Source organism: Microplitis demolitor, chromosome 4, assembly GCF_026212275.2.
Source record: "Microplitis demolitor isolate Queensland-Clemson2020A chromosome 4, iyMicDemo2.1a, whole genome shotgun sequence".
Taxonomy (NCBI): Eukaryota; Metazoa; Arthropoda; class Insecta; order Hymenoptera; family Braconidae; genus Microplitis; species Microplitis demolitor.
Window position 1 is genome coordinate 23,017,652 of NC_068548.1, and position 20,512 is coordinate 23,038,163.

The 20,512-nt window shown below is 32.1% G+C and overlaps 1 protein-coding gene across 1 annotated transcript in view; it reads right to left on the minus strand.

Annotated features, from left to right (window-relative positions):
- Positions 1-281: 281 nt before the first annotated feature.
- LOC103576345 (bromodomain-containing protein DDB_G0270170) overlaps positions 282-20,512 on the minus strand; it is a 37,993-nt gene continuing 17,762 nt past the window's right edge. The window contains exon 2 of the mRNA XM_008556513.2: positions 282-423. Coding sequence (XP_008554735.2) covers positions 410-423 — 14 coding nt within the window. The 3' untranslated portion in view covers positions 282-409. The remainder of the gene's footprint in view (positions 424-20,512) is intronic.

Genomic DNA, 20,512 nt, shown 5'->3' on the forward strand with positions numbered 1-20,512 from the left:
TTTGTCCGTTTGCTTTCTAACGACTGACGGATCTTGCATACCAAAGACTCTAGTCTACTCTACTCACTGCATTTACTATATATATTTATCACCCGACCACTAATTTCATTACTAAGTTAGACGTAACTACACGACATTCTACAAATTACTTTTAATTTATTACGTCTAATTTAAAAAAAAAAAAAAAATATGACTCGATTTTTTTATATATAAATATGTATGAATTTTTTGTGTCAGCTTATGGCAGACATTTTTTAATAGACGTGGTTTAATTACTAGAATGAATTTTTATTTTAATTTTTGATTTTATTTTTTGGTTAAAAAAAAAAATTATTTCTTTGGGCTTCGAAAGTCTCACGTTCATCTGTCATCTTGTGTTTTGAGTCCCATCATATGATTGAGGTTGCTTTTACTTACTTCGTCCTGAGAACAAAAAAAAAAATAGTTTGTTAAAAAAAAATTTTTTTTTTATTTCATATTAATTTTTTATAGAATAATATTTTTTTTTATAATCAGTTTTTGAAATTAAAATTGAATTTTTTAATTTAATTAAAGCCTTCAATTAAAATTTCAATGCAATAATTAATTATGCAATTAGTATTTAGAAAATTTACTAAAATGTTACTTTAATAATTAGGCGGTTTTTATGGTGCTGTCAAATGACCGAAAATTTATATAAATCTCGACAAAACAACTTTTTTTTTAAGAATAAAATTTTTCGATATCTCGCTTAGTTTTCGAGAAAAGAGAATTTTGAAAAAAATATGACTTTTTCAAAAAAGTGAAAAATTTTATAGATTTTAATATCTTTATTTTTTTTTTGTATTTGTTTCCGTAAACTACATTGAAAGACGAAAATTTTGAAAAAAAAAACGTCTGAATTATTTTATTTTCGAAAAAGTTACAGCTATTTGAAAAAAGGACTTTCTTCAAGTTCTAAGAAAATTCGCGGGAAATTTAATTTTTCAAATCGACAATTGATATTTAATTTTAATTTTAAATAAAAATTTCAAAAATTTTAAAGAGAAAAGTGATAAATTAACCAACATATTTTTAAAAAATTTTGTGGTTAATCACTAACATCTTCGGACATTTATCAGTTTATTTATAATATAATAATAATAATAATTATTATAATTGTTGTAACCTAAAAACTGAGCGGCAGAGTTAGTCTGATCAAAGCCGGCTTTATTAGCCTATTAGGGGCGTAGAAACAACTCATAAAAGTATAAATTGAATTCCCGTTTAGTGCTGGCACAGTCAAGAGCACTAATCACCAGGCTCTAAAACGAACGAGCAAAAAAAGTAAACAAAACAAAGATAACTGAAGCTAAAAATAAAAATATTAACTATTAAAATGATTCGCACGGTCGAATGACGCCTGGATAGTTCATTAGTTCATTAGCCTGACCCCAACCCGCGACCTCAAGCTCTCGACAACTTTTTTTCCGACCATCCAATCGATTACTCAAACTCGCTTATGTCTATAGATTTATAATACCACTAAATATATACTTATATATAGAGAAGGCGAGCAAAATGGGACCGTTAAGAAAATAATGGATTTTATGCATAAGAATTTTTTTTCCATCAGAAAATTTTACCAAATTTCCAGTTCCCATAAAAAAAAAAAAAAAAAAAAAATTATTTATTTTTAATTTAAGTGAAAAAAAGGAATTTGAAATATTGCTAGTAAATAATGCAGCCGAAAAAAAAATTACTAGGGGTATGTATATATATGTATATGTAAATATAAATATGTCTATGTCTCACATGAGGAAGTTTATTTCTTAGGTTGTTAACAAATGAAGTAACCACTCGTTACAGTTGATACTATCATTTTTTATTTTACTCTTCACTCGATCACTGTTATGTTTATGTGGTAAGAAAAATAAATAAACATGTTTTAAACTTCCTTCCGCTCAAAAACACGTGTTTGGTATTTTAAAATTATACTTAGTATCTTAGCGATACGGGCTCTAAGTTAACGGCCACTTTACAATTTTTATGTCACTGGTGACAAAACGACCACCTGATTACTCCAACCTTTTTTTTTTTTTCCATATATATTCTTTCATAAATCTACTTGGCCAACAAAAAATTTTTATCAAAAATTCAAACCTTATCATTCAATCAGATCCATATAAATTAAAAAAAAATTTTACAAAACTAAATAATTATTTTCAAAATTTCATGTGAACCATCAAATTTTTTTTGAAATTTTTTCTTATCATCAAAATCTTATTTTCCAGCTTCTAAGTCACTAATCAGCCTTAAAATAAGTAGCGGCCACGCAATTTTTTTGCGTGGCCGCTACCTATTACGCCCGTTAACCAGCTTTATAAATTTCCAATAATCAAATTGACATCCAGTAGATCCAAAAATTTTCTCACAACAAAAATGAGTCACAAAAAAAAAAAAAAAAAATGGGAACATTATTTAAATGGCTAATAATCATAAAGTGACATTTAAAGATTGTGATTTGAGTAGCAGAATAAATGACAACATAATAATCAGCAGTGATAGGAGCATTAGCAGGCAGTCGGTCCGGGTCCGGGTTAACGCAGACGGGCGGGGAGTCGTAAGTAAGTAATACAAGTAAGTAAGTAAGTAAGTAATGTAAGAATAAGCATAATATCGCAGTTGGTGGTCCCGTTGACGAAACAATGAATTTACTTCATAAATCTCAATTCCGTCCTGCCCACCGCCCAATTAAAAATGATCTTCGGAGTCGACCACCCTGGCAGCATATATCCGAGACATTTGCTTACCAGAAGTGATTATTTCTTTTCTACTCTTCTCTATACACTTTGAATCTCCCATCTACTGTCCTCTGCTCTCTACTCTCTACTATTAAATATAATACACACTAAAAGGACATTCACATTAATAAGTACAAAACGGTCAGCTGAATTCGGGTGACCGTTAGCCAAATAGCCACCGAGTTGATAATCTTAAATCTCGAGGCTCTTGTGCAATTTATGAATAGAATTTAAACTAATGGACTCGATTAGCTGGAGATCGTCCAGACTTTTGTAAAGACCAGTAGCCTTTGAAAGTATGGATTAGAAAAAAATTCATTGAATTAAATTAATTTTTTTTTTTTTTTTTTTTTTTTTTTTTTTTTTTAATTAATAGCTTAATTTCCACCTTTTGGGAATAGAAGCCATTAGACCGGCTTGGCCTCCAACGACGAATAATTCGCACGCTTGTATCAGACCGCGGGCTGCTCGTCAACTTTATCCCTCAGGAGGGCAAGTTCCCATATCGGGTGGCCCAAAAATCTTAACGAATGTCGTGGCATGTCAGGCCTGAATAAAATTAGCACGAAAATATAAATATTTAATTTAAATTTAAATATTTTAACTTTTAGATAAGAGTGTTATATATATAATGAGTCGTGTGTGTGTGTGTGTGTGTGTTGATGTGCGTGACCGGCAATGTCAAGAATTAATAGATTCGTTAATAGTGGGACGATGACAGGACTAATGAATGCTGGAGATATTAAGTTATGAATTATAATTAAGACATTTTGATGTTGACAAGTTTTTTTTCGGTTTTATGAGAAATGCTGTTATTTTTATGAGTAATGAGTTGTAGTTATTGGTTCTTAGATGATGTTAGGGGGGTCAACAAGACCCAAAAGTCGATAAAAGAAGATATTTCAAATTTAAGGCTCAGAAAAAAAATTTCAAATTTTTCAAAACGCTGTAACTTTTGAAAATTTTATCCCATGGAATTTTTTATAGAAACAAAAATTGTAGGAAATTTTATTTCCTACAACTTTGGTCCTTACAAAAAATATTCAAAAATCAATATTTTCCAAGGTATCTCCATTTTTAGTTTCATATATAATTATACTTTTCCAAAAATTTCCAAATTCTTCAGAGCGCTATAACTTCTAAAAATTCGATCCCACGTAATTTTTTATAGAGACCAAAATTCTTGGAAATCGAATTGCCTACAATTTTGGTTTCTGCAAAAAACATCTTAAAACCAATATTTCCCAAGATATCTTCATTTAAAGTTATATAACACAATTATACCTTTCCAAAAATTCCTCAATTCAAATCACTCCAACTTCCAACCGTTTGACCCCACGACCTAAGCGTCCACTTATAATATATATTCAACAGAATACTGGTAGTAATCAGTGAAAAATAATAAAACCAGTGAAATCCATAACAATTATTAAATTCGCAACGAGGAATAATTTTTAATAAATTTTTTAGTTGAAAATTTACTTTTAATAATAATAATTTAGCTGTCTTATCGATGGATATTTATCATGTTTAAACTGGTCTCTATATTATAGTTTAATAACGATATATCTATAATAATAGTTTGCGTGAGTTTGTTGATCAGTTTAACAAGTTGTCAGACTCATCATGCTTATATAGACAAGCCTTGCAATACAAGCTACTGAACTCGCCATATGCTGGTTGCGAACAAAAATTCAATTTTTATGGGCCATCGAAAGTCGAAATTTCGGCATTCATTGTTCTTGTATATTATTATTATTAAAATATAGACAATTAATTCAATAACAACAATATCAATATAAAATATATATACGTGTATTCGTGTATATATATAGTACTTTGTTGTTGGAGGATATTTAGAATGATTTGCGTGTCAAAGACCAATTATGTGTACTAAAACCACAACGAGGCTGTTAGGGCCCCGGGGGGCTGACATTTTCTCTTTGCCTTGCTCTTATTATTACCCACGATGAGCCTGAAGTATATTCTTTAAAATAAAAAAATTCAGGTCTTGACAAAAGATTTTTACAAAAAAAAAATATACAATTATCTGTTGTTTTTTTTTAAATTTTTTCTGACAACCATGAAAGTTTTTTCAATTGATTTATTTTTATAAATATTTATAACTTTTATTTTATTTTATTTTTTTTTGCAGAATATTAATAAAATTAGTAACAAAGTATGAGGGTATATAGACGTTTATTAAGTGGACGAACTGAGCACCACTATATGGCCACACAAACGGCAAGCGGTGGCTCCAATTAAGCGGGCAACATTAATTTCTTAACCCACCCGGACTCAATGGTTTAACTCGAACCACACACAATTCGAACTAGCTTAGATGGCTTGTAAATGTATTTAAATAGACGATGTTTAATAAGTTACATTTTTTTAGGCAATTTCATCTTTTTTTTTTTCTAAATTTTATTTTTTTCATTCGCTGAATTTTAGTTTAATTTCCAAATTTTTTAAATGGTCATAACTTCAAAAATATTGATCGTACGTCATTTTACGCGGAATCCAAACTTGTAGAAAATAAAATTTCCTACAACTTTAATCTCTATAAAAAATCTTCTACGATCCATATTTTTAAAGATACAGCCATTTTATGTCTAATAAAGAAACTATATAATTATACACTTTTCCAAAAATTTCCAAATTATTAAAACAACCATATCTTTCAAAATACTGATTTTAGAGTGTTTTGTAAAGAAACAAAAGTTGTTGGAAATTAAATTTCCTACAACTTTGGTCCCATTGAAAAAAATCGTAAGATCAAAAATGTCGAAGTTACAGTAATTTTAAGTTTTGAAAAAAAATATATATAGATCAAAAAGTAATTTTAATGAACTGTAGTAATAAAATTAATTAGTTATTACTAATATCACTTATTATAGACTGAAAATATATTAGTAACGAGATGATTAAAAGGAATAAGAAAACAGGAGGGATATAACTCGTTTGCGGTACTCAACAATTATTAGGTAGTATCTCAAGCCGGAAATCGCTTAATTTCGAGCTTAGACTATATATATATATATATATATATAAATAAGCTGAGGTCCATTTAATATCCGAGAACTGCTATAGATTTTCTAGTCTAGTGTCTGCGTCTCAAGTTTAGAGTCTGAAGTCTGGTTGAGTGATGAGTGCTCAATTAGAACACATATATATGTATATATGAATATATATATGAAGTGAAAAAATACGATAAGCGTTGCGACACCGATAAGAGTAATAAGTTTTAAAAAATTATCCGAGTGTCATATTGTTTGAAAAATTTATTTAAAAATAACGATTGCGGCGATAAAGAATGTGCGCAACAATTTAGCAATAACCCAGTTGCTGGCTAATTTATGGCTTGTCAATGCCCGAGACAGTGTGTTGTAGATAATAATATGAGAAGTTCTTTAAGTATCACGTGTTATCTATAAGCAGTTATTAAAAAATTTTTAACTATATAATACATACTGGTGGGTTTTTTTTTTGTGAGAAATACGATACGTCAAAAACAGGATTTAAGTTTAACATAAGTTAATCTCTTCTATACGATCGTGTAGCTCACGTATGGTATCGGCTAGTGGATACTTTGGATACCTTGCCATCAGACTGGGATACTATTATATATTATATAGATTGTCGTAGATGACGACGCTGACTCTGGTGACGATTATCGGGGATTAAATATTATGAGACACTACTTCTGAGTTTTAACTTGAGAATTTAAACCATCTGGTTGTGGTTATTATTTTTGAATATTTTATATAAATAACTTATCTTTAGTTATTGTCACTTGGTTAATTTTGAATTTTTAATTCAAGGCTTGAGTGGATTTTTTTACAGTTGGAGATGTCAAGATGTCTTGAGGTCACTGGAAAGGAAATTTTCTACAACTTTAGCTCATGTAAACAAAGTTGTCATGTAGTCAAAAATTTACAAATTTCTTAAAATGTCATAACTTTTGAATAATCGACTTTACAGTATTTTTAGAAGAGACCAAAATCGTAGGAAATTAAATTTCCCACAACTTTGGTCCTTATAAAAAATAGTCTAGGATCAATATTTCCGAAAATATAGCTATTTTTAGTCCGAATAAAAACTATATATAAAAAAGACTATATATGAATTTCCAAATTCTTTGATGCGCCGTAACTTCTAAACAATCGACTCTACGCTATTTTTTGTTGAAACAAAACTTATTCCAAATTAAATTTCCCACAACTTTGGTCCTTATAAAAAATAGTCTAGGATCAATATTTTTGAAAATATAGCTATTTTTAGTCCGAATAAAAACTATATATAAAAAAGACTATATATGAATTTCCAAATTCTTTGATGCGCCGTAACTTCTAAACAATCGACTCTACGCTATTTTTTGTTGAAACAAAACTTGTTCCAAATTAAATTTTCTACAACTTTGCTCCTTATAAAAAATAGTCTAGGATCAATATTTTTGAAAATATAGCTATTTTTAGTCCGAATGAAAATTATATATAAAAAAGACTACATATGAATTTCCAAATTTTTTGATGCGCCGTAACTTCTAAACAATCGACTCTACGCTATTTTTTGTTGAAACAAAACTTGTTCCAAATTAAATTTTCTACAACTTTGCTCCTTATAAACTATGTCCTAAACTCAATATTTCAGAAGATACAGCCATTTTAGTCCTCAGCGAAAATTCATATACTTCAAAAAATTTTCAAATCCCAAAATTATTAAAATTAAACAACTTATGGCCTTTTCATTTCTACCAAAAAATCCGCCAAACAAAATTTCCATCTAACCCACCACCCCAAAGCTATCTCTTATTAAATAAAATAAATAACCCATAATTCCTAAACATAAAAAATAAAAATAAAATTCCAAATTATTATTGTACTAAAGTACCCCAATAAAAACAATAATAATTAAACAGCATGTGTGGTTATCGGCGATTAAGTATTTGTATCCACGTTGTCGCATTCCTTGATGGCCATAAAAAATATAATAAAAATATCTATAGTATATAATATAACTTGTGACGTACCGATAAGTTAATATTATGTTTCTGCATCGTTATGTTGCCACGCAAGCCTGCATATGTTCTATACATACATATATGTATAGAAGCATATACATCTACAGTATATTAGTCTCAATGTACTAAAAAAGAGGCAACATTTAATGCGATTCTCAAAGTTAAGATATTTCGTCGGAGCTCGCGATAATGTGACAGGATGCCCGGCATGACCTCCCTTTAAATAAATTCTATCTCTTTGTCCGGCGTTAGAGGCCAGAAAGAAAGTCATATAACATATTTTTCCCTTTACCTTTTTTCTACGCTAACTTAAATTATTATTTTTATTTAAAACTTGTATTGTAAATCCCAAGATCTCTTAATAATATTTTCAGTCGAGAATGCAATCTCCATAAAACTGCTACCGCGGACACTTTAATCGACTACAAGTTTGCTGTATTTTGTAGCTTGTAGTTAAAATATTTATTCATAAAAAATATATGCCCAGCAATTTATTTAAATAATAATTATTCCATATATTTACCAATTATTTATTTGCTAGATATAAAAAGCGCGAGTTTAAGATTTAAAAGTAAAATTCAAACAAACGTCCTCTTAGTCAGACTAGTCGACCACCGGAGTCGCCTTCTCTCGCCTCAGTTCTTTATAGATCCATCAAAGATTGATTTTTCTCGAGATATACGTTTCATATATATTTATACATGTATACAGTTAATATATTTACGAAGCTAGGAGAGGGGACCGGACTAGACGAGACGAGCAAAGACAAACGTCAACTGGAAGACAAAAAAATTTATACATTCAACCTAAAGCGGGGAACTGACCCTGATAGATCGTTTTTAAAATGTCCTACCAATTTTAACAGTAAGAAATTAGTGAGATGATAGACCCATCACTGAAGGGACGGATTCTATGCCGCTGGGTTTTATAAGAAGGGAAATTATCAGACATGAGTTTTTAAGGATTTTTTTTAACTCAAAGACCGATTTCTTAGCAGGGAGTCTGTTCTCATATCTTATATATATATATATATACAGAAATTTTTTTAGAAAGGAAGAGGTAAGTTGGCCTAAAAACAAAATTTTGACAAAATTTTGTAAAAGTCTCAATACACGGACTGGCCAACTTGCCCCGTGTTGTTCTAAGTTGTAAAAAAAATATTTTCTAAAATGCGGGTAAAATGAACCACTAAAATTATTTTATCAAAATTTTGTAAAAGTCACATTTTGTGGACGGCTCAACTTGCCCCTTCTTGTTCTGAGTCGTAAAAAAAATACGGGTAAAATGAACCGCTAAATTTTTTTTGTCAAAATTTTGTAAAAATCACAAATCATGGACTGGTCAACTTGCCCCATCTTGTCAAAAATTTCTAAAAAAAATGCGGGTAAAATGAACCGCTAAATTTTTTTTTGTCAAAATTTTGTAAAAGTCACAAATCATGGACTGGTCAACTTGCCCCATTTTGTCAAAAATTTCTAAAAAAAAATGCGGGTAAAATGAATCGTTAAATTTTTTTTTGTCAAAATTTTGTAAAAGTCACAAATCATGGACGGCTCAACTTGCCCCTTCTTGTTCTGAGTCGTAAAAAAAATGCGGGTAAAATGAACCGCTAAATTTTTTTTTCAAAATTTTGTAAAAGTCACAAATCATGGACTGGTCAATCTGCCCCTTCTTGTAAAAATTTCTAAAAAAAATGCGGGTAAAATGAACCGCTTAGTTTCTTCTGTCAAAATTTTGTAAAAGTCAATGCTCAGACTGGCCAATTTGCCCTGTTTCCTTCTGAACTTTGTAAAAACATTTTTATCTTAAGAACGGTGTCTCATTTTACCCCGGGTTCCCCTACATATGAATCTATATATATATATATATATATATACATATAGATTGTGGATGTGATGTAAAAAAAGTAAAATAAAATAAATAAAAATAATAATAATAAAAAAAAAAAAAAAGAAGCTCGAGCCTGACCCATAAAAACGTCAAACTTCTCTTAACCTAGAGAAACGTCTTCATTAAGAAATCCAGAGCCCCAGTGTTGTGTTGAGCCTGTTACACTCATCTCCTCTCCGGTTTTGGCCCACAAAACTCTCATCTCTACTCTCGGTATTACATCTTTGTGTTTTATTTGTATTGGGTTATGTGAGTGTGCTCGTATGGAGCACAACTCCTTCCCTCCCCCTCCGGAGATCTTCTCTGAATCATGTTTAAATATCTTGTATCAACAAAAAATAAATTATTGAGTGTGTGAAAAAAATTAACTGTTTTTTTATACATGTACTTAAAGCTGGTGTATATTTAATTTTTTTTTTTTTTTTATACATTACATGGCTTACTGCATGTCTTTGGAATTTTTTAAACTGTAAATTATACATTTCGGATGTCGCTTATTTTGACGGACTGCAATGTAGTCGCAATCGGCAATCGGTAATCGGTAATTGGTAATTGTTAATGTTAATGATGATGATGATGGGCCGGGACTTATTTTAATTATATTTTCGTTTTAAATTTTAAATTAATGGCCGATTATTAAATTTAGGCGGGAAAAAAATTTAAAGAATTTGGGGAGGGTTAAAAATGACAAATGGTCTGTTATTGAGATATCAAAAGTAAGCTATTATTTTATTTTACTTTTTTTATTTAATGGAGGGTCTGAATGATCCGAGTCCAGGGATTTTGGGCCACGAATTCATAATCGAGTACAAAAAATATTGTAATGCTTAAAATTAACTGGATTTGAATTCCCGTGCCACGAATACGATATTTTTTTATTGGGATATATTAAATTAGTGAGTTTTAAATATTTTATTGTAGATACATAGTAATAAAGGAGTTATAAAAAAAGTGTTTTCGTGGATTTGGATTGACATTAAAATGTATAATGATCAAAAGCACTTGGGTTTTTAAATTCTTAATGGATTCTGCTCAATAAAATTTGATTATTTTTTTTTATTATTATTGTTCCTCTTGTACAATAGGAAATAGTCTGAATTTTTTTTTTTAAATTTAATGGCTAAAGATTTCTAAACAAAATTTTTAATTGTCAAATTTTGAAAAAATATCAATTTTAAACTCTAATCTGATTTTTCAAAATTTCAGATTTTTATATAAAAAATTTTTTATGTAAGCTCTCGAAATTTTGACTTTTTCAAAATTAGGCTTTTTGTAATTTAGCTTTTCTTAAATAATTTTTCCACATTTCCCGGTCAAATTAATTTTGTCTTTTTTTTTTATTCATGTTTAATCAAAAAAAAAAATTTTGAATTTGTATTTGAGTAAAATAATAATAATTCCGTCTAAATATGTTTGCACAGCAAAGGGTTAAAGTATAAAGAGCCGTGTCCACATAATGTCAGTGATAGCGATAAGTGTATTATTTAAAAGGATCAGAAGCTCATGGGATAGGATGTAAAACGTTTAAACGGTTTATTAAGAGTATGTAAGTTAAGTTATATATTACATATATCACAAATAGCTGTGTAATGTAACTTGTATGCCTGTGGCGAGAGTAAAGAGTAAGAGTTGGAGTAAAAAAGAGTTGAGAGAGAGAATGAATGAGAGAGTATATAGAAGCAGGGTGGAGGAAGCAGGCGGACCACCCACACCGCATCGCGGACCACCGTGATAGCCCACTGGCATACATTAGGCTCCGTTTTGGAGCTCCCCCCAAAAACTATATCGCTTTATCCATTTTTACTTCCTTCGTCACTTTCCCCAATGTATCATGTCAATGCTTTCTTCTATTGCTTTATCATCATTATTATCTCCATATATACATATACTTATATACATTTATACCAAAAATATATATATATATATATATATATATATATATATATATATATATATATTTTCTCTTGGAATTGTTGACAGCTTTTATCAATTGCTTAGCAGAACTTAATCACGCGAGATCTGATAGCGACTTAGTGAGGAGGAGGGGGAGGGAGAAAGGGAGGGAAAGAGAAAAGAGAGCAATAAAAGCAATTGACACATGCTCGTATTCGATTAATGTGTAATCTGTATAATTGATTAAGTATACAGACATTTAATTTTATTATACATTTATGGACGGGGTCCATGTGGACTCGAGAGATATGTAAGAGCATCTCTTAATGATGATTAACCTTCTTCGTGAGTCCATCAACCAAATGCCCTTGGCTAAAATATCTTTTATTTTTGTTTTCATTTTTATAATATTTTTTATTTTGTTTATTTTTAGTTGCTGTATTATTGATGCTAGGATTTCTTGAGCATTTACAAAGGATCACATGATAGCGTGGGCTTTTTGATTTAATGAGACAGATGGAGATATTTTATTATTATTTAATAAACATTTTACACCGAGCTTTGTTATTAATTTTATTTCCAGTTCATTATTTATCGGGATAAATATTCATTATTTTTATTTTTGTCGACGGCTCGAAGTTCACTTTTTAAATACAGAATTATTTTTTTGAAAATTTAATTTATGAGTTAATATTTATAAAAAAATGAATTAGGAAATTTTTTACTACCCCCACTCCCCCCACTATTACTTACAAAAAATTCAACTTCACAATTCAAATTCGTTATAAAAAAAAAAAAAAATTCGAATACTAAAATTAAATTCGACACGAACAATTTGCAAGTAATATCAATTATATTCCCTTTCAATTATTCCTCAATCAAAACTAGATAAAATACAATCATCGTGTAATTTTTTAAAATTAGAGCTCGGCAATAAACTCAAGTGATAAAATAAAACTCCGATAAGCTAACGTCTCTATACCACCACACCGTGGCTTTCATTTTAATCGACTCAATAAAACAAACTCAAACCACAATAATAAATTGTCATACGTAACGTACATTACGGTTAATAGTCTGCGTTTAATTAAAACTTTTGTCCACTCAATCTAGATTAGAATTATCGTTGCATTGTATCCCATCTCAAATGCCATTTTTACTCTGCATCATTATTATTATTGCCATTATCATTATTACTTTTATGGTTACTGTACTATATTGAGCGTATTTAACTTCTCAATTGTTGATACGGTAATCAATTTTCTCGCTCGGCACATAAATAGTGTGTTGATGATGCCAATGTAATAGTGTTATATTTATACGTTCGATTGTTTTAGGTATGTGTGAAATATGTTTACGCAGCCGTTAAAAAGACGTTATTATTCTTTACTACCTGTGAATTATTTTTAATACTAATTTTTTTAAATGAAAGACGGAAGGGGAAGACAACGACTCCGATAATTCTAATTTATAAAAAATTCAATGGGGATCATCTTGCCCCTTTGTCCTGAATTTATAAATTTAATCATTCCTGGGACTTGATTTTTTAAATTCATTCAGATGAATTTAAACTGATTCAATTACAGATTTTATATAAATTAAATGTATACACTGGTTTGTTAGTGTTAATTTAGCTGATTGCTAGCTTGTGACAAGTATAAAGTTGACACAAATCGCGAGATTTAAACGGTTAATTAGTTTCATTTGTGGCAGAGTTTAACTAAGTAAAAAAATGCGTATCGTGATTATGTAACGTTAACATGATTGAGATATATCATAATGGTAATTTTTGATAAATGCTTTCAATAGTTACTTTTTCTTTGCTATTTTATCGCTAATTAATTCTTTACTTTATTTTTTATGTTTTAATTATTGATGCGAACAATTAAAAATGTAATTATGGGTTTTTATTGGTAATTAAAATTTTTTTTTTTTCACGAAAAATTTAAGTTTAAGAATTATTGGAAATTTAAAAAAATAAAATTTAATTTATTTCTGATTCTAAAATAAAAATGAGGAACAGAATCTATTGGAAATTTTTAAAAATAAATCAATAGAAATTCTATTAAATAAAATAAATAATAATTAACCCAAATACCGCAAAGCAATAAAAAAAATTTATATATTTTCATTTGTTGATCTGTGAGCATAATAAAAAACACGAACCATTAGCCTCAATAAAAAATATTTTTATCGGTCTTAAATTTTTATTAATCCTACAACTCTACAGTAAATATCTCAAGTTCTAATAAATAGTAATAATAATAATAATTATTATTATTGCCGGTGGTTATTACTTATAACTTACTAGCAATAGTCCAAGTAGAGAAGAGACAAATAAAAAGTAGGATAAAATTGTCGAAATTGGTATGACAAGAACGTCGAGTGTCTCGGTAGTCACACGTTGAAATCAATTGATAATACGTCAGGTAAGAATAAAAATAATAATAAAAAAATAAATAAATATACCCAAGAAAATAAGCAGTAGTAGTAGTAAGTAGTAAAAGACGGTGATGAATGTTTCTTGTGATTTAATAGCCCGAGGCGAGCGCATAACGATCTTACAGCGCCATGTGTGTCGATTCTCGGAAGATATAATGGCATCCCGTGAGCTAAGGAAACGAGGGCGAGGAGATGTATAAAAGGCTATTGCTCGTTGTACTTTTATGGTACATACTCTAGCACTTTAATCAACCGATACTCATACTCATACTCATATATTACTACAATCCTAGTCACAATATTTGCTATTATATGAAAATAAAGTACTTGCTACCAGATACTTACTGACTACTTTTACTCGCACTTACTATTTTCTCTATCATCTCAACTCTGTCATTTCATTACTTTTGTAACATACATGCATGCACATCCACCCGGTGGATTTTTCCATGTACATGCACACCTTCCACATTTCTGACTGCATGAAACTGCAAAATACTCATGTGTATTTACACATGCCTGGTATTTTTTGAATGACATGGCGTTCAATGCATGGTGAGTTGGTTTTTGCATGCGCATAGTTAGTATTTGTTCTCATGGCATGCCAATAAAGTACTTGCTACCAGATACTTATTGACATTACATGTGTTCACACTCACTATATTCTCTATCATTTCATGATTTTTGTAACATACATGCATGCACATCCACCCAGTGGATTTTTCCATGTACATGCACACCTTCCACATTTCTGACTGCATGAAACTGCAAAATACTCATGTGTATTTACACATGTCTGGTATTTTTTGAATGACATGGCGTTCAATGCATGGTGAGTTGGTTTTTGCATGCGCATATTCAGTATTTGTTCTCATGGCATGCCAATAAAGTACTTGCTACCAAATACTTATTGACATTACATGTGTTCACACTCACTATATTCTCTATCAATTCATGATTTTTGTAACATACATGCATACGTATCAACCCGGTGTATTTTTCAATGTACATGTCAGGACATGCCATGCAAAAAAAGTCAGTTTGGAAAAGATTCCAAAAATTTGGACAAAAGAATTTTCAGCAAATTTTTTTTTATTATGTAGATCCTAGTTCCATTATTTTCAGATTTTCTTGAACGTTCGTTCGGATTCGTGTAAGTCCCTGTGTGTATTTATGAGTATAGTATATATGTGTAGATGTATTAGTACATGTACATCTAGGGTAAATATATGTATTTGTAAAGGTACATGTACAGTATTTACTAGCAATAAAAATAAAGTGTGTTATTGAATGATACACAGACAAGTGCACCGAGAAATGTACGTATCAATTAACAGCTTTAAAGAACATCCGTTTAATTTTTCTTATAGACCCGTATTATTCTTTTTTTATCTTTCTCAGTCTTCATTAACGCGTATATGGCATCACTTGCCGTGTTCTGTGTCTTGGATATATCTCATTATTATGTTGCTAGAAAAATGTTTAGCTGTTTAATTACTGTGAAATAAGAACATTATTATTCATCCCACAAATATACACTCGTCCAGGATTTATTTCTCCTTTTACTAATTATCGCTTTTTATCCTGTCCTAGGAAAACATTTTTTTGCAAAAAAAAAAAAAAAAAAAAAAATTATAAATAACCATAACTATATTATTCCTAATAGAGACACAAAATTTTTTCTTTCTTATTATTATGGGATTTGGTTCTCCATGCAAAATCCATGGGAATGTTAAAAAAAAAAAATATTAATTAAATTTTTATGAAAAGAATCAAAAATCATAAATACAAAATTTTTAATATTTGGAAAATTCTTTTTTTGGTTTCTGATGGTAGAAAAATTATCGACAGCTTGATATATTAATTTGTGGCTTGAATTTAATGAAGATGAATAAATGAAGTAGAAAAAATTTTTTAATACTTTAGTACTTAAAAAAAAGTGAAAATATTTTGACACTAAAATACAGTGTCGGTACTTTGAAGGAGTATCAGTTTGAATTTCGTAGAAAAGACTCGACAAAAATCTAAATAAAGGCCTTTTTGAACTCATAATACCTTGTAAGCATCCCACAAGTATATATAAATATATATGTAAAGCGAATATAAGCAAGCGAATAGGAATAAAAAGTATAACGAGAAGAGTTTTGAGTAGAGAGCTGAGTTGAGTTGAGGAGTCTAAGATGAGCTGAGATCTGCGGAGATGAGTATAAAGTATTAAAGATGTGAAGAGGTGGTATCCAGCATATACCAAACACGAGTAAAAGTATCAAAGAGAGAAAGAAACCAAAGGAGGACGGGTTGTAGCTCGTCGTAACTCAAGTCTAGTTAAGGGAGCCATAATTCAGTGGATACCACACTAACTCATCGTTTACTTCAAACGACCCATAAATTATACTTTTCATTTAGATTTTTTTTATATAATTCAACGACATATTTTTTTTACTTTTATGATAATTGCTTGGGATTATTAATTTATTGATTCTTTTCGTGCTACTGTTTTTTTTTTTTTTTTTTTTTTTTTTTTTTTTTTTTTTTGAGTTTATTTATTGGAGGGGCCGCGGGTTGAATCGAAGAAATCGATGGCTGGGGATTTCTTGTGTTGAAGTGTTTAAATTATTTATTTAAAATATATTAATATGCGGATGAGAAAGAGGAAAATTATTTATGTTTTGAGTGCTGGGTCATTGCTGTATGATTATTTAAAATACTGAAAAAAAAAAAGAAAAAAAAAATCTAAGCGAAGAATTGAACTTTCTGTTGTAAAAAACTGCAATTCAGTTAATAGAAACACTGACGTTTAAAAAAAAAATTTTCATTACTTACAACCCTATTATCTACATTAACTTTCACGTTACCTAGAAATTCGGGCAACCCCAACTCACGCTACTAAAAACAATTTATCAGCCCTTTGAAAACATAAAAATATACATAAAATTTACATATTTCCGCGCTAAATTTCCTTAAAAAACACATTCAAATAAAAATTGAAAATGAAATAATTTTTTGACTTCTAAATTTCCTCAACCGAATTAATTATTTTTTTATCAGTAAACAAATAATTGATTGCCCCATAACTGAAACAAAATTTCCACAACAAACAAAGTTAGACTAATTAAATGTCTCAATAACACTCGAAGTCACCTCCATCAAGACCCCATACAGTAAACAATAAAATAGTGAACACAGTCTGTAACATAGCGTTCAAATGATTCATTGATTGCGTTAACGTACGCGTATAAAGTAAAATTCCTTCTCAAGACCGGCATTTAAAACAATTTTAACGTATTTCCTGTTGAACAAGGCCATCATCCATACGTTGGATTATATTATCATTGAAATTTTTATCTACTTAGTCTCTCTCAGCCAACAGAAAACTCGACACTTTAAACCACCTCAGCTGTCTCAATATAAACTCACAACACTTAAACACACAAAAACAAATATACCCAAGACACTTAATAAAAAAATAATAATAATAAAAAAGTAATATTATAAATTAATTAACAATTCACTCAAGTATCCAGCTAATCGCTATGTAAATTATACAATAAACATAAACACGATACGATAAATATTTTATTGAAATATTACACGACATCCGATTGTCATAAAAATATATCTCAATTACACATATATCTATATATATATGTATGGTAATCAACGATATCAATCAAATGTATGCGCAGACGTGCATGCTTACGGATTATTATCTCATACAAATACATACATACATATATATATATATATATATATATATATATATTGGTTGTAGTAAACTCAGTACTTGTAACAATTAGTCGACAGCCCCCATGAATATCAAAATAAAAAAAAAAGTAATATTCGAATTCATATATATGTTTAGTGAGGAAGGGAGCAGTATATTGGTTCCTTTTAAATAAAACGATTTGAAATACACTTAACAATTTTATTCGACGATAGTCACCCGGAGTGTGATGCTCAAGACGGGGAGTTAGGTCGAAGTGTCTGATGGAGAAAAGACCCTTCGGTATCAGGGCTCTGATATTCGTAGGAGTACCGAAGGGTAGTAGTGGGAGCAAAAACAAACCCCGAAGATTTGCGGAAGTTGTCGAAAGAACGTCTTCGGAAAAAAGAAAATATATCGATAGAGGTAGAGCGCGGCAACAACGCAAACGATGACGTCAGTGGGCCCCGCAGTCGCTGGCCGGGCGACCGTGGGTCCCTAATCCGTTTGGGTTTATTGCTCGACAGCATCAAGAAGTCGTAAAAATTAGGAAAACGTAAAAAAAAGAAGGGTAGAACAGCTGCTAGGAAAAACCCATGGGTTCGGGAAAACCCATGGGTCGGAGGGAAAAAACACTCCGGGTTACAATATTTACAAATGTTTACTACTTAATCCTACTTGACTAAATTTCTTAACAAACTTAAAAGTACTTTACAACAATGGTTCCTAAGTCTACTGTGAAATAAATGCTAAAAAATATTACTCGTACTTTAACGCTAGACTATTTTTAATACTTTAAAATATAAATAAATTTAAATATAAAATAATGAGAAAAAAACTGCAATTAATAATTATTAACTTAACTAATTATTTCGTGACCGCCACATCACCCCCCTACCAGTGAATGAGTTCACGAAAACCCACTCTGAAGACGGTCTGGGAAGCGGACCCGTCTCCCTGTTCTCGTGCGCCACGCGTCGTCCCTGGGCTGCGGTTGGGTAGGCGGCTGGTTGTAGCTATGTTCGGCACTGGTTGATGCTGATGGCTCGGCTGCTGGAGGAATAGCCAATATCGGTTGGCTTGGAACTGGATCAATCGGTTCCGGTGTACCCAGATCCGGATAGTCCAGCTGCGGATGATCTGGAGACGCTGGAGGTGCTTCCTCTGGCTCGCCTGGAGGATTCACCATCACGAACGCCGGTTTCAGGCGGTCGATGGAGACGGTGACGTCGTGATCCCGGATGCGCACCACAAACGTCCGCTCCTTGCGGCTGACCACCTTGAAGGGTCCCTCGTACGGGCACTGCAACGGCGCCTTGGGCCCGTCGTGCCGGACGAACACCTGTTCAGTGGTAGCAAGGTCTTTAAAAACGAAAGTTTTCTTACCACCGTGCCGTGAGCCGGGAGCTGGGCGTAGACTGGTGAATTGCCGTCGCAGTTCCTTCACGAATTCCGCTGCGTTCTCGTTCTCCCCGTATCTTGATTGTGACACCAGGAACTCGCCAGGAATACGCAGTGGCTGACCGTACACCATCTCTGCTGCCGATGCTTGAAGGTCTTCCTTCCACGCTGTTCGAATGCCGAGCAGTACTGTTGGTAACACTTCTGTCCATCGCTCGTCTTCGTGGCACTTTATGGCGGCTTTTAGCTGCCGATGAAATCGCTCCACCATGCCGTTGGCTGCCGGATGGTACGCCGTTGTCCGAAAATGATTTGTGCCTGTCACGTGGTTGAGCTGTTTAAACAAGTGTGCCTCGAACTGTCTCCCTTGGTCCGTGGTTACTCGCAATGGTGTACCAAATCGTGAGATCCACGTATCGTAAAATGCACGGGCCACAGTTGGCGCTTCTTGATCTTCTAGGGGTACAGCTTCAGCCCAACGCGTAAACCTGTCTACCATCGTCAGGCAGTATCTGCAACCTTCGGAAGTGGGCATTATGACTATGTCAATATGAACATGTTCAAACCTTGTTGATGGTGGAGCAAATGTTCCGATCGGCGCGGATACGTGGCGTGACACCTTCGAGCGTTGACATTGAATGCACTGGCGGGCCCATTCCTTACAATCTGCTTTTATCGACGGCCAGACGTAACGTTGTGTTATGAGTTTGACCGTGGCGTTGGCCCCTGGGTGAGAGAGCCGGTGCACCGCGTTGAATGCGACCTTCCTAAATGGCTTAGTAATGAATGGCCGTGCTGTTGGCGTTGATACGTCGCAAAATACCGGGACGTCTGTACCTGGAATCAACAGTTGTTTAATTTGCAATGACGTGTTACCTTGCTGCAACTCCCGAAGTTCCTCGTCCTGCTCTTGGGATTCGGCAAGTGCTGGGTAGTCGATGGTGGCTTCCAACTCTTCGACCCGTGACAACGCGTCAGCGACGACGTTGTCCTGCCCAGCGATATGGCGAATATCAGTTGAAAACTGGCTGATGAAATCAAGGTGGCGAAACTGGCGAGGTGAACACTGGCTGGACTTCTTCTTGAGAGCAAAGGTAATCGGCTTGTGATCTGTGAAGATCGTAAATTGCCTAGCTTCAATCATGTGCCTGAAATGTTTTACAGATAAGTATATCGCCAGGAGTTCACGGTCGTACGCTCCATATTTCTGCTCGGTTGGACTCAGTTTCTTGGAGAAAAAATCAAGTGGCTGCCAGTGGCCATTGACTTTCTGCTGGAGTGCTGCGCCGACAGCGAAGTCGGATGCGTCGGAAAATATTGCTAGAGGTGCGTCTCTTTTAGGGTGTGCGAGCAAGGTAGCCTCCGCGAGGCTGTCCTTACACGCATCAAAAGCTTTGATGG